Source organism: Chiloscyllium plagiosum, unplaced genomic scaffold (assembly GCF_037043375.1).
Source record: "Chiloscyllium plagiosum isolate Xiang-an unplaced genomic scaffold, Cpla_swu_hap1 HiC_scaffold_1, whole genome shotgun sequence".
Classification (NCBI taxonomy): domain Eukaryota; kingdom Metazoa; phylum Chordata; class Chondrichthyes; order Orectolobiformes; family Hemiscylliidae; genus Chiloscyllium; species Chiloscyllium plagiosum.
Genome location: NW_028270139.1, coordinates 39,537,831 through 39,553,767, shown reverse-complemented (window position 1 = coordinate 39,553,767; position 15,937 = coordinate 39,537,831). Strand labels below are relative to the sequence as shown.

The 15,937-nt window shown below is 40.1% G+C and overlaps 1 protein-coding gene across 6 annotated transcripts in view; it reads left to right on the top strand.

The window, feature by feature from the left end:
* The window catches only part of nup54 (nucleoporin 54), a 67,770-nt gene that overhangs the window by 13,869 nt on the left and 37,964 nt on the right, over window positions 1-15,937 (top strand). For 4 of the 6 annotated variants that reach the window (XM_043695658.2, XM_087986027.1, XM_043695649.2 and 1 more), the window contains one exon: window positions 5,705-5,776. In XM_043695658.2, coding sequence (XP_043551593.2) covers window positions 5,705-5,776 — 72 coding nt within the window. Of the gene's footprint in view, window positions 1-5,704; window positions 5,777-8,526; window positions 8,680-15,937 lie in introns of all 6 variants that reach the window. The other 2 variants (XM_043695642.2, XM_043695633.2) reach the window with 1 other exon arrangement.

Genomic DNA, 15,937 nt, shown 5'->3' with positions numbered 1-15,937 from the left:
GAGCTGGTAGATTTGGAAGAACAAAGAAAATTACAGCATGGGAACAGGCCCTGCGGCCCTCCAAGCCTGCGCCGATCCAGATCCTCTATCTAAACCTGCCGCCTATTTTCTCCGGGTCTGTATCCCTTGGCTCCCTGCCCATTCCTGTAACTGTTTAGATACATCTTAAATGATGCTATTGTGCCCGCCTCGACCACCTCCACTGCCAACGCGTTCCAGGAACATACCACCCCTCTGTTTAAAGAACTTTCCACGCATATCACCCCGAAACTTTTCCCTTCTCTCCTTGAACTCGTGACCCATAGTAACTGCGTCCCCCAGTCTGGGGGGAAAAACTTCTTGCTATCCACTCTGTCTATACCTCTCATGATTTTGTAGACCTCAATCAGGTCCCCCCCTCAACCTCTGTCTTTCTAATGGAAATAATCCTAATCTACTCAACCCCTCCTCATAGCTAGTGCCCTCCAAACCAGGCAACATCCTGGTGAACCTCCTCTGCACCCTCTGCAAAGCATCCACATCCTTTTGGTAATGTGGCAACAGAACTGTGCGCAGTAGTCTAAGTGTGGCAGAACCAAAGTCTTACAACTGTAATATGACCTGCCAACTCTTGTACTCAATACCCCATCCAAAGAAAGAATGCTGTATTCCTTCTTGAGCACTCTACTGACCTGCGTTGCTACCTTCAGGGAACAATGGACCTGAACACTCAAATCTCTTTGTCAATTTTCCCCAGGACTTTTCCATTTACTGTATAGTTCGCTGTTGAATTGGATCTTCCAAAGTACATCTCCTTGCAGTTGCCCGGATTGAACTCCATCTGCCATTTTTCTGCCAACTCTCCAATCTATCTATATTCACTGATAGTCCCCTTCACTGGCTGCTACTCCACCAATCGTAGTGTCATCTGCAAACTTGCTAATCGGGCCACCTGTACTTTCTTCCATCTCATTTATGTATATCACCGTCAACAGTGGTCCCAACACAGATACCTGTGGAACACCTCTGGACACAGGTCTCCATTTTGAGAAACACACTTCCCCTACTCTGTTTCCTGTTACCTAGCCAGTTCTCTATCCATCTCGCTAGTGCACCCTGGACTTCATGCAACTTCACCTTCTCCTTCAGCCTACCATGGGAAACCTTATCAAACGCCTTACTAAAGTCCATGTGTATGACATCTACAGCCCTTCCCTCATCAATCAGCTTGGTTAGCTCTTCAAAGAATTCTATTAGGTTTGTAAGACATGACCTTCTCTGCACAAAACCATGTTGCCTATTACTGATAAGCCCATTTTGTTCCAGATGGGAAAGGTCCTATCCTCCAGCAGCTTCCCTACACTGACGTCGGGCTCACCAGTCTATAATTACTTGGATTATCCTGCTAACCTTCTTAAATAAGGGGACAACATTAGCAATTCTTCAGTCCTCTGGGACCTCATCTGTGTCCAAGGATGCTGCAAAGATTTCTGTTAAAGCCCCAGCTATTTCCTCTCTCGCTTACCTCAGTAACCTGACATAGATCCCATCCAGACCTGGGATTTGTCCACCTTAATGCCTTTTAGAATACCCAAAATTTCCTCCTTGACCGAAAGTAATCAAATATCTATCCTTAACCTCAACATCCGACATGTCCCTCTCCTTGGTGAATACCAATGCAAAGTACTTGTTAAGAATCTCGCCCATTTTCTCTGACTCCAAATGTAACTTTCCTCTTTTGTCCTTGAGTGGGCTAACTCTTTCTCTAGTTATCCTCTTGGTCCTTATATACGAATAAAAGGCTTTGGGATTTTCCTTAACCCTGTTTGCTAAAGATATCTCGTGACCCCTTTTAGCCCTCTTAATTCCTCATTTCAGATTGGTCCCATATTCCCGATATTGTTCCAAAGTTTTGTGTGTCTTCAGTCACCTAGACCTTATGAACTCTTCCTTTTTCCTCTTAGCCAGACTCACAATTTCACCTGTTATCCATGGTTCCCTCATCTTGCCATTTGTATCACTCATTTTCACAGGAACATATCTCTCCTGAACTTTAATCAACCTGTCTTTAAACACCTCCCACATAAAAAAAAATGTGGATTTACCTACAAATAGCTGCTCCCAATTTACATTCCCCAGCTTCTGCCGAGTTTTGTTATAGTTGGCCTAGCCCCAATTTAGCACCCTTCCTTTAGGACCACTTGATTTTGTCCATGAGTATTCTAAAATTTATGGAATTGTGATCACTATTTCCAAAGTAATCCCCTACTAAAACTTCAACCACCTGGCCGGGCTCGTTTCCCAAAACTAGATTCCCGAGTTGGACTATTTGCATATTGCTCGAGAAAGCCCTCCTGGATTCTCCTTAAATTCTGCTCCATCTAGACCTCTAACACTAAGTGAATCCCAGTCAATGTTGGGAAGTTTAAAATCTCCTGTCACCACCACCCTTTTGCTCCTACATCTTTCCATGATCTGTTTACATATTTGTACCACTATCTCCCCTCTGCTTTTGGGAGGCATGTAGTACGCACCCTTCCTATTTCTTAGCTCTGCCCATACAGCCTCATTGCTGGTGCCCTCCTTCAGCACAGCTGTGATATCCTCTCTGACCAGTAAAGCAGCGCCTCCACCTCCTTATACCTCCCTCTCTGTCCTGCCTGAAGCATCAATATCCTGGGATATTTAATTGCCAATCATGCCGTACCCTCAAGCAATTTTTCAGTAATGGCAATAACATCTTACTCCCCAGGTACTAATCCAAGCCCTAAGTTCATCTGCCTTATGTACGACACTTCTTGCATTTAAACAAATGCACCTCAGGCCACCAGTCCCTTTGCGTTCATAATCTGCTTCCTGCCTACTCCTCTCCTGAGTCACGCTGACTTCATTATCTCGTTCCTTACAGGCTTTAGCTACTATCTCCTTACTGTCCACTAACCACCTCATTTGATTCCCATCCCCTGCAATATTAGTTTTAAGCCCTCCCCAACAGCATTAGCAAAAGCACCCCCAAGGATATTGGTTCCAGTCGAGCCCAGGTGTAGACCATCCAATTTGTAATCGTCCCACCTCCAGAACTCGTCCCAATGTCCAAATATATACAGCCTCCTCCTCCCCTCCCCCCCAAATCAACTTGGTCATGTCTTCAAAGAATTCTATTAGGTTTGTAAGACATGACCTTTCCTGCACAAAACCATGTTGCCTATCCCTGATTAACAATTCAGTGATACCATACACTCGGACGAAGAGGGACACCAGTTTGACTGGGACAACACATCCATCATGGGACAGGCTAAACAAAGCCAAGCACGGGAATTCCTGGAGGCCTGGCGTTCAAACTGGAACTTAATTAATAAACACAGTTTTTGGACCCCTTATGCCAAACTCTCAAACAGAACCGGAAATGGTATCACCTGCCACAACCAGGCGAACTAGACAAATAGTAAGCAGGATAGAACACTAATGCTTCACTGGAGGCTCACTGACGATGTTATCTAGCATGGCGATGAAACAATGAGAACAAATCTACCAGCTGAATGAGCAAGCTTACATCCTGAGTTACAAACTTTCTCCCAAATCTCAGGTGTGTTAGTATATTGCTTACTGAATTGGGCAACTCTGATCTCATGACTTTCCATCTCATAATGACAACTTGTGAAATAGAGTTCAGTAAATTAGCATCAGAAAAAATTGAACATGTAACCAAAAATACTCCACTATTTAACAAAGCCAAACAATTGATTCAATAAGAAATTTCCAGCACCTCGAAGCTGTAGCTGAAAGAAGTGACATATAAATCTGACAAAACCAATTACTATCATTTAATTCTGGCATCTAATTGGATGTCTGGTCACCAAAATTATAATAAATTGTTCAATAATCGTCACCTATTTGTAGGTAGAAGTCATTCATTTAATTCCATTTAAAATTTCTTCATTCCGTAGTAAAGAAAGGATGGCTTGTATGATATAGCACTTAGCACAGCTTTGTGATATCCCAAAACACTGGGTGGCATGGTGGCTCAGTGGTTAGCACTGCTTCTTCACAACCCCAGGGACTCTGGTTTGATTCTAGCCTCTGGCGACTGCGAACTCCACACACATTCTCCCGGTGTCTGTGTGGGTTTCCTCTGGGTGCTCTGGTTTTTTCCCACATTCCAAAGATGTGCAGTTTAGATGAATTGGCCATGCTATATTGCCCATAGTGCAGGTTAGCTGCATTAGTCAGGGGTAAATGTAGGGGAATGGGTCTGGGTGGGATACTCTTCAGAGGGTCAGTGTGGACTTGTTGGACCAAAGGGCCTGTTTCCATACTGCAGGGATTCTGTGATTCTTCCTGCCGATGCAAGAACTTTTATTTTGTTGGAGATATGTCAGTTGGTTTGCACAGTAGAGTCCCACAACAGCAATGCAATACTGAATTATTTGTTTTAGGTGTTCTCAAAGGGGTGTGTATTGTTTAGGAGACTAGGGAGAATGCCACTGTTATTCGAAAAGTGCCATACAGTCTTTTATATTAACAACCTTTTCTAGGTATTTACTTGCACTATATTGCTTATACAGGTGAGATGACAGATATCTTACTCCAAGAATGTCACTTTCCTTTTTCTGTTGTTTGTTATGCATTACTTGCATACAAGCATGCACTTTTATCTTTAACATTTGAAAGGGAGGGATTGTCTTGAGAGAAGACCCCTTCTTATTTAAGGGAGTGGTAAATAAGAACCATTCGAATTTTGAAATTTCTTTTCAGTGCTGAGATTGTTGAGGTGAATGCCCATCCTCACTGGACTGTTCTAATGATGTCACCAGTACAGTTGGTAACAGGATAGAGGGGAGACTGTTTTTTAATTGGTCAAGAAGTTCCCTGAAAGTGAATTACTGAAAAAAAAATACATTTTATCAAATTTCTTTCATCTTACATTCATCAGAGTCATTCACAATAAATACCAAAATAAAGGGAAAACCATCTTTTCAGATATTTTTGATCAACTTGTTCAAAGATGTTATGACGTTATCTGTGAGGCAGGTGAGACTTGAACCTGTCTTTTCTGGTCTAGAGGTAGGAACACCATCATTACACCATAAGTGCTGATTGGTTGGAGGATACACTTAATAACATAATGACTGAGCTTTGTTGAAATGTTAATTCCAGTAAATTGACTGACTGTTTGAGCAAAACTCCAACACTTGTACCACTGAACGATTATCCTCCGATAATGTTCATTCCAACAAACCATATTACAGCCTGGGAAGTCTGAAATCTCAGTCAATGCTACCTTCTTCCAGAAAAAGAAACAAAAGAAATGTGGATGCTGGAAATAAAACAAAACCCCAGAAATTGCTGGAAAAGCTCAGCAAGTGTGGCAACATCTGTAGAGAGAAAGCGGAGCAAATGTTTCAGGTCCAGTGACCCTCCTTCAGAACTTGTTTGTTTTTCAGGCTCAGTTGGTATTTGAGCGATACTATCCACATTTTCCCATGACCTACCACACTTTTTTTTTCTGAAACGTAAGCACGTTGAAAAAATTATTACCACTAGATGTGCTTTCCCTTCCCAGAATGCCAGACTTGAAGAACAGGTTGTTGAGGACTTGTAAATAGAATATTAAGTTAATCTTTTGAGTAGCACCTTTCATTAGCCAATATCTTTGGTGTTTAAAATTTAATAAAATGAGTGCCTTCTAAAATACTATTTTGTAAACTGTTATATATTTCTTTAGGTTTTGGCACATTTGGGACCGCTACCACCACCAGTGGGCAAACAGCAGGATTTCCTTTTGGAGCATCAACAGGTGTGGTAACGTTGATCAACAAATGATCTGTGAAATAAGTTGTTGCAAATATTGCACCTTGAAATTCCAGTATTTTCTTTTGCTAGATGGTTACTGAAAACTATCTTGACCTTCATTACCCACAATTCAGTGAGCTTGGTGGTCACGTGTGTCTGTGGAAATGATCCCCATTTTAAATATACAACCTCAATTAGTGAAGCTTGGTATTCATTAATAATACCAGTTATTAGATAGTGTATCCAATCCAGATTTTGTTTGTTAGTAAATAAAATGAAACACGATGTAGTAATTAATTTTACAGAAATTCTTTAGGTCCTATGGATTATTTCTGTATTGTTATCTCTGGTGGGGGAATTATAATCATATTACAGCTGGACTTTTCAGGCATGAAATTGGGAAGCCCTTGTTCATAGCAATAGTGTTTGGAATTTGCCGTTCATCCTTGATAAAGATTGTAGCTGCTGGATTAATTGAAGCTGTTCAGATTGAGATCTAGATTTTTCTTGTGTTAGTGTCTAAACTGAAACATAGGAAAAATGGACTTGAAGTACAGAGAGCCATTTGTCTAATTAAATAGTGAAATAAGGACCAGATGCTGATAAGTTTACTTTTGTTCTTTCTCTCCCTTTGACACAGTGATGTTCACACTGACTTCTGATTCCTAAATGTTTCCGATTTGAAAATTGCTGTTGGTGTGCTGAAATGAATACCTTTGTGCCACTGACCCTTCCTTTCACACTTTACACTTTAAACTCTCCATTCCCCATCTGTGCCTTTAGCTGCCTGGACACCCACCCTAATCCACATTATCATGCTTAAACAGATTTGCCTTAAAACTAAGCTTTTTACCAGTGCTTTTCATACTTCGTTCTGTGTTGGCATATTTTTCCTTCCTCACTACCTTGTTAAGTGCCCTGTATTTGTTTTGTGTTCAAAATAATATGTCAATTTTACTTCTTGATATACAACAAAAGACTGAACACTTAGCAGTGTGAAGGTTCCCAAGCTGCTCCGCCTTGCAGCAGTTATGTAGTGCTGTCTCTAGCTTATCGTTACCCCTTGAAAGATTGCCCTCAGCTGCTCCAAAAGGTCTACACTATTGAAATCGCCTGTTTTGGGCACTAATACAGTGAATAGATTGTGTAGTTTTCTCAATGGCTTGTTAAGTAGGGGTAGTTTTCAATAATTTTAACATTAATATTCTGTTTGGACCTTTGCATGAGCATTATTTTGAGAAATGTATCCCAAAAAAGGAATTAAACATTTCTTTTGATGTGGGGAATATGAATGACTTTGGCATCCTTTCCCATGTTATTCAATAAATTACAATGGATCAAATATAGCAGAGAAAGAGGCTATGAAGGATTGGAGGAAAAGGAGTGGTCATTGTTTTTTTTTCCATGAAATTTGAGTTCCTTTTATTTTATATCGAGTCAAAACGAGAGAGAATCTTGCCCCGTGTATATTTATGAATGGAAACTAAAGCCGTATTTCAGCTCCTAACTACAGACCCAATTATTGTGGTTACTTTAAAACATCGTGATCTAATGAATTAACATTTGTTTAAAGTAAAACAGTTTTTTTTTGTCCTGGAACAAAATACAGTTTCTTTCTATCCTGTGATCAAAATTGAGCATGTTTGTGTAGTAATCATATGATAATGGCTTGTGTTAGCATATGTCCAAAACAATTCCTGTAATTGGTACTTGTGTTGAGGTGGTTCCAAATTTAGTTCAGTGGTAGCACCCTCCTGTTTAAGTCAGAAGTTCCAATGTTGCATCCAGGACGTTGGTTAAACCACTTTTGGGATATTGTGTGCAATTCTGTCTCCCTTTTTAGAAAGAATGTTCTGAAACTTGAAAGGGTTCATAAAAGATTTAAAAGGATATTGTCAGGGTTGGAGGGTTTGAGCTGTTCCAGAAAGAGGCTGGATAGGCCAGGACTGCTTTCCCTGGAGTGTCGGAGGCTGAGGGTGACCTTTATAGAGGTTTAGAAAATCATGAGGGGCATGGATAGGATAAATAGTCAAGGTCTTTTCCCAGGGGTGGGGGAGTCCAGAACTAGAGGGCATAGGTTCAGGGTGTGAGGGGCAAGATTTAAAAGGGATCTAAGGGGCAATGTTTTCACCCAGAGGGTGGTGGGTGTATGGTATGAGTTGCTAGTGGAAGTGGTGGAGGCTGGTACAGTTGCAACATTTAAAAGGCATCTGGATGGGTATATGAATAGGAAGGGTTTAGAGGGATATGGGCAAAGTGCTAGCAAACGAGACTAGATTAGGTTAGGGTATCTGGTCGGCATGGACGAGTTGGACCGAAGGATCTGTACCTGTGCTGTACATCTCCATGACTGAGTCTGCTCCAAAATGGGGTTGAACTTTGGTGTTGTCTTTCTGATGGAATATTGCACTGACCCCTGAGCATCCACTTCAGGAAACTCTGCTGTCGATGATTTGGCCCTTGACTATTTTAATTGTCCAAATCAAACACTTGAATACTTCAGAACTATATATTTACCTCCTTATTCAGTATTCTTAATTTGTAACTTTATATTCTGCAGCTGTGTGCATTGCTAGTTTGTATTTGTTTAATGAGTCCTTTCTGTTTTCCATTTTAATACAATCTAAATATGTTCCTATGCCCTTTTAGGGAAATCTAAATTTGACGGTGTTTGTTTTGGGACCATAATAAAATGCTGTTTGCTTTAAACTAACCATTTTTTGCATTGGTTTTACGGTGCTTCCTTTTCTGCAGGTTTTGGTGGGCTTGGAGCTGCTACAGCCAGTAGCTTTAATTTTGGGGGTTTCGGACTAAACGCTAACACTGCAATTGGCTTAAATATCGGAAGTTTTGGTGCAGCTACAACCACAGCTTTTGGTTTTGGTAGTGGTGGCTTGGCTGGCACAGGTAGTTTCCTGCCACTGCAAGCAAAGTGGCAGATTATTTTCAATACACTCATTCATTTCAATGCCTCATTTCATCTAAGTTTTGGTTTCACCAAGCGTTTGACATCTTTAATGGTTGCCTATGAGCGAACAGATCCACAGCTGAGTAGCTCAGTGTTACATACTGTACATAGATTTGGGAACCCTGCACTGTAGTAATAAACATTCTGCAGTTCTTCGTTGGGTCCTTATTTAGTTTTCATTCCACAGTTATCGGTGATTGCTGTAGGTAGTATTTTCCTTCAGTATTGAAACAGTGGTTACAGCAGCTTGGACTTTATACATTTTGTACCTGGTTTTGTGTAGTTAGTATCAGTCCTGAAATAATGGAAACAGTTTGGGATAATACAGTTAATTTGCTGTCCCTACTTGAGGGAGCACTATGCATTTAACAATGGAAGGAAGGGTATTTGGCCATCCTGTTTAAGCCGGTTCTTTGCAAGAACCATCACTTTAATCTCACTATCCAGCTTATTACATTGCAAGTGTGTATGTAATTTTGTTTTGAGAGTTACAGTTGAATCTGCTTCCTGCACTTTTCCATACAGTACATTCCAACTCAACCAGAATTCAGGGGGAAAAAAAAGCTTCATTTTCTTTTCCACTGGATTATTTGCCAGTTATCTTTTCTGACTATTGATGCTTTTGGTAATAGAAAAGGTTTCTTCCTCCTCTACTTTTCAGAAAATCATTTGGTTATTCTCTCCTCCTCATCTCTGCTTTAAGTGCTTTAGTCTCGGCTTTTCCATAGAAATGTAAAAGAGCAAGGATTTGAATTGTATGCCCAATGTTAATAATTATATTCCAAACCCCTTTTATAAGTTTCTATGGTCACTTCTGTGAAACCATGCTACCAGCCACTTCAAGTGAAGCTTTCACACTAGACGTTGAAGTGTGTGATCAAGGCCCAGACATAGTCTTTCTGTCCTTCTATTTGAGGAGATGCTTTTTGTTTACTGGTCTCTTTAACATCATGGTCAAGACTGGTAGATTGTGGGTGTGAATGCATGCCCCAGCACCCCAGGAGGTACCATGTATCAATGCTAACATTTCATTGTTGTTGTATCCATTCTAGTGTTATACTAATGTTTTGTGAAATGCAACATAAAGATTTAGTTATAAGCAGCAATTTAACTTTGTGATATATTCAGTAAAACAGATGGACTTAGTTGGACAGCGAATAGCTTTGTAGTGTTAATCTCTACTTAATAACCTATTTATTAGAACTCCAGATAGCCACTTAAGGTAAGTTTCTGTCCCTTCGTCTTTTATAAACAAAATAGGGCAAATATTTCTAAAAACCCAATGGATTTGATTATTAAACGTTAAATTAGTCTTTTGTTTTGTAAAATGATTAATGTTGTTTGAGGGGAGCATTCTGTATTTAGGTCAGCTTATTTTCTGAGAATCACACCTGTCTTAAAAGATGTGGCTGTTCTACTGCATGGATTGTGCATTGTTCTCTGCACATGGGAGATAGCTACATTAGACAGGCCGCCTACTTGCGGAGCGATTCAGAGAGCACCTCTGGGCCACCTGGACGAACCAACCCAATCACCCTGTAGCACAGCATTTCAACTCCCCCTCCCACTCCACCGAGGATATGCAGGTCATTGGACTCATCCACCGCCAAACCACAACAACGCGACGGTCGGAGGAGGAGCGTCTTATCTTCCGACTGGGAACCCTCCAACCACAGGGGATGAACTTGGACTTCACCAGTTTCTTCATCCCCCCTCCCCCCACCTTGTCTCAGCCGAATCCCTCCAGCCCGGCACCGCCTTCCTGACCTGCAGTCTTCTTCTTGACCTCTCCGCCTCCACCCTACTCCGACCTATCACCCTCACCTTGACCTCTTTCCACCTATCACATTTCCAACGCCCCTCCTCCAAGTCCCTCCTCCCTACCTTTTATCTTCTCCTGCTGAACACTCTCTGCTCATTCCTGAAGAAGGGCATGTGCCCGAAACGTCGAATCTTCTGTTCCCTAGATGCTGCCTGACCTGCTGTGCTGTTCCAGCAATAAAGTTTCAGCAGATAGCTACATTAGAGCATGTAATGAGAGATTGCTTAACATAAGATGATCATAGAATTCTCCAGGATTGTATTGCACTACAAATTGGTTTCCTGATTGACTTGGAGAACTTGTGTCATATATTAGGGAACCCAACCCTGCTTTGTATTGGATATAATCTGTGTTTCAAAACGATTTGCCAAATTGTTTGTTCTTTATCAGCCCTGCAAATTAAATCCTTCTTGCAATCAGTTTTGTATCTTTGCTGGATTTTAGCTTTAAAAAGCATCAGCTTGACTGGCATAGTGGTCGTATGTTGTTCCTTGTCATTTTCAGTCTTTACTGCTGCTTTAAAGTGTCAGTTGTTGGTAACTTTTATAACCAACTGGCTTAATAATTCATCTGAAATTTTCACTGATCTAGATGGATGTTTCATTATGTTGAAATTGAAATTTGAAAGCAGAGTTTTCCAATCAGCATTTCAATTAGTTTTGCAGTTCTACAAAGCCCCAGGTTTAACATTTGATGAATTGTCTTCGATGGGAGAGAATGAAGTTTAGTGTTTGTTGTAGGAAAATTTCAGATGAATTATTAAGCCAGTTGGTTATAAAAGTTACCAACAACTGACACTTTAAAGCAGCAGTAAAGACTGAAAATGACAAGGAACAACATACGACCACTATGCCAGTCAAGCTGATGCTTTTTAAAGCTAAAATCCAGCAAAGATACAAAACTGATTGCAAGAAGGATTTAATTTGCAGGGCTGATAAAGAATCATAAATGGGCAAATACAGGCAGTGATCTCAATATATTGAATGAGGGAAAGGAAAGGATTTTCAATGGTTTTCATACTTGATTTCTCATAATCTGCACTTCTTAAAAAGGACGATATCAGGAGCAATAGAATGTCTAACGTTGTAATAATCATATGAGGAACAGCCACCTGATAGAAGGTTGTTATTACTTCTTGAGCTCAATCCCATTGAAAGTCCATGTCAATGGGATGATAGGGAAGAAAATTGAAAATAAAAATTAACATATTGTCACTGCTTATTTGACTAGGTGAAAGTGAGGACTGCAGATGCTGTAGATCAGAGTCGAAGGATGTGGTGCTGGAAAAGCACAGCCGGTCAGGCAGCATTCGAGCAACAGGAGAGTCGACATTTTGAGCACCAGCTCATGAAGAGGTTGTGCTCGAAACATTGACTCTCCTGCTGCTCGGATGCTGCCTGACCGGCTGTGCTTTTCCAGCACCAAACTTATTTGACTTCTGGCACTGGCTTAGCAGAACTTTTTTCAGTTGTGACTTGAGAATACTGAAACCATTATCTATAATCTTTGCTCCAAATACCGCTGTCTAACTGTTATCTCTGTCTCTGTCCCTCTCTCCTTGGTCACTGTCTGAGACTGAACAGTCTGTGTTATGTTGATGAAGGGCTTATGTCCGACACATCGATTCTCCTGCTCCTCGGATGCTGCCTGACCTGCCGTGCTTTTCTAGCACCACGCTCTCGACTGTGTTATGTTGACCCAGGCTGAGCTTGTAAACACATATCGCTGAGACTGTCTGTTTCCACCTCAGTAACTTAGCTTCACCACAACTCGTCTGCTGCTACAACTCTCCTCCCACGCCTTCCTTTCTTGCTGTTGGGCTTGACTATTCCAATCCACTCTTAGTTGGCTTCCCACATTCTATTCTCCAGAAACCTGGTTTGGGCATTTTCCAAAAACATTGTCAAAGTCCAAGTCTGCCTTCGGAATTATGGAACCCCAGCAATTATGGTGCTTCTCTTCTATAGGAGAATTTTGACTTTCTTTGTAAATATTCATGGTTCACCTTCAAAGCACTCCCTTTCATGGATGTACAGCTTCCAGATCATAATCAGAATGCACTTTACTGCACTGTTCATTTATAGTACTGTGGGAAACTTTGACGACTTGAACTCTTTTTTTACTGTGATGACAAAACTGCAAGTATATTTCTGCTAATGTGCAACCCTGTACACTGGCTCAACACCACCATCAGGAGGAACTTTATTTTACTACCATTTAACATGGAAATTAAAAATGTTGATTTTGGAAAACGTAAGGTTTGTGAAAATTAAGGAACTACCTGATGAAGAGACCATGTGATTCAGAAAAGCTCCATTACTCCTTCATTGTTCCCAGCAAATCTACTGAAATATTTTGAGTAGAAGCTTGCCTGACTGTAACAGTTAATCAAGTAAACATAACCATGCCCATTCAAATCTGTGTCAGATGTCGCACAACACCAGGTTATAGTCCAACGCGTTTATTTGAAATCACAAGCTTTTGGGACACTGCTCCATCAGGTCATGATGAAGGCGCCTGATGAAGGAGAAGCATTTCAAAAGCTTGTGATTTCAAATAAACTTGTTAGGCAATAACCTGGTGTCGTGACTTCTGACCTTGTCCACACTAGTCTGACCGTGGTACCTCCACATCTTTCAAATCAGTGGGTAGAGTGTTAGTGTGCTCCCCCCGAAGCATTGCACACTAACTCTTTCTGTTGCCATTGATATGATTTTCGAACAGTGCTTTAGAACTGGAACCTGAATGATACAGGGTTTGCTTAAGTGAGGTCATTTTTATTATTATTTTACAAAGATTTTATCACTTTTATGTCTCCAGTAAAAGTTTATCAGTGGATTATTTCAGTCATTCATCCGTGGTCAGGTTTTCACACCATTCTACAATCTAGAAAATTCCAAAATCCAGAAGTGACTTGGTCATTATCCAAACTCTGGGTTGGAGTGGTGACAGTACAAGAAACCTATCCAGCATATCTATTTGGAAAGTTATTTTTTGTTAGCTACCTTTTGCATGTTTATTTGAGTTACCACTTCCTGTTTTTTTTAAAATCTCTTCTACTTTCTCTTCTCCCATTGTTTGTTTGGTTTCACTGTTCCTGGTGTTCCTGATTATTTGTGTACTTAATTCTGAAGTGCCAGTAGTTGGAATAACGTCCTGGAGGGCGCTACTGTTGTCGTCTTTGTTCAGAGGCACAGTTTCTCCTTGCTCATCATTTATAGAACAAAAACTCAGTTCTTGGAGTATAGTGTCATTGCTTGAGATGGGGCAAAAGACGTGCTTGTGGTTCCCACACAACTCTATGAAGTTTTTTTAAAAAAGCAGGAGTGAAGTATAAGTAGTCAATTAGTTTTAGAGGCGGGTACATCTGAATCGTGTCGAGACTGTGGTGCTAGAAAAGCACAGCAGGTCAGGCAGCATCCGAGGAGCAGGGTAGAGTATGTTTCAGGCAAAAGCCCTTCCTGACGAAGGGCTTTTTCCCGAAACGTGGATTCTCCTCCTTGGATGCTGCCTGACCTGCTGTGCTTTTTCAGCACCACACTCTACTCTAACCTCCAGCATCTGCAGTCCTCACTTCCACCACATCTGAATCATGAACAGTGTTACCATGTAGCTTTAAAAAAAAGTGGAAGAAAAAGCGCAAATGTTGTAAATTTGGATTTTGGGTATAGGTCCTTTGCTGGTCAGGCGTAAAACGCTATTCTGTCTCTATGCTAATGGGTCTGCTTTACATCCAGCATGAAATGGGTTGTCAGATGTGTACTCAGTACATGGCATTGACTAGTTTCTTGTTTGTTTTAAATTTTGAGTTTTGAAACTGAATATTATTTGGTGTTTTGGTAAAATGTCTCCTTTTACAATAAATGTGAATTCGTGAAATTTCTTTTCTTAAGAAGTAGGAACCTGTATATGAAATCTATTTTTAAACACTGTCATATTTCAGAAGAAAAATGTATGTTACCATGGGGGAAGAGAATGTTTATTGCTTAGTTTAAGGAGGAATACCCTGACTTTTTAAAAAAAAACATGCTTCCTAGCTGGATCTGATTCGGTTCATTTGTGTTTGTGATCAATTGTCAACAATGTGTTTTTATTTATTTTAAATCATTGTACAGCATGAGCCACTCCATCAAAAGGCTACTCACTATGACTTGCATATTATTTTTGTTTCCAAACATACATGTAAAATTCTGGTTGGCATTCCCTTTTAACTGTTTGAGGATATTCAAAGACTGAGAAATTTGATTGAGACTTTTTATTAGGGCAAAGGATCAAAATGCAATACTTGAGTTTTTGAGGGTCTGCTGATCAGGGTTATGCATGGAGAACTAATACTGAGGCAAAGTTGTAATTGAGGCTAGACAAATACACTTGCTCCTGTATCTGTATGAGTCAATGTTTTAAATGCTGTAAATATATATATTTTTGCTGGAAATTACAATCAAGTATCTAATCTGGAATAGACGAACCTGTAGTCCTTTTGTTACTGCAGCAATGTTATGATAGTTCCATGTTGAAGTCGGGCTCATTTGAAATTATTCTTTTGGATATGGGCATTGAATGTGCTTATTGAAATTCATTCCTTAGCCATTAATGGAGGAATTAACCATTTATTTTAAATGTTAATTGATCCGAGAAGAGAGGAAGGAATTTATTTTTTTTTTTAAGATTTGTTAAACCTTCTTGCAAGGCCAGTATCTATCTTCTGTTCCCTTTTTTTGTTTTGTTCTCTCTATTGTGTGCTTTAGTTTTCTGAACCTGTGATGAATTGGCTCCATTCAAAATGTAACACATTTGAAGGACAATGAGGTGTGTAATTTTTTTTTTTTAAAGAGTCTGGCCTAGTTGCATATAATCAATTTAGTTTCCCAGTCTTGAGCCATTATGTTATGCTCGAAATTTCACCTTTTTCAAGTTCTGAGATGACTTTTATAAAATGTAACACCACAAGCTTTTGGTTCATTGACATCACATAGTTTGAAATGAAGTTCCCTTCTCATTCTCACCATGTTTGCATGGCAATTTGGAGGAGTTCCAGTACTATTTTTACAAGAATGCCATTCTTTCTTCTAATGTTTTTGCGGGATCAGTGATGACATTTCTGTTATCTTGCATTAAAATTGTCATCAGATGAGCCTTTTTAAATGATCCGTTTCTCCTATGTTGCACTCATACACTTAACAAGGAGCATTAGTGTGTTAATCTTTCTAGCTAGAATGATGTATGTTTGCAAATGGTTAGTAAGTATTTGTGACCCATCATTTCCATGTTTAACATGCTTTATATTTAAAATATAAAAGTCGCCTTTATTATCCTGGCAGGGATGATGGAAACTGAGATTCTTCTACTGGCCAGATGTTTTTTTTTAAATCGCA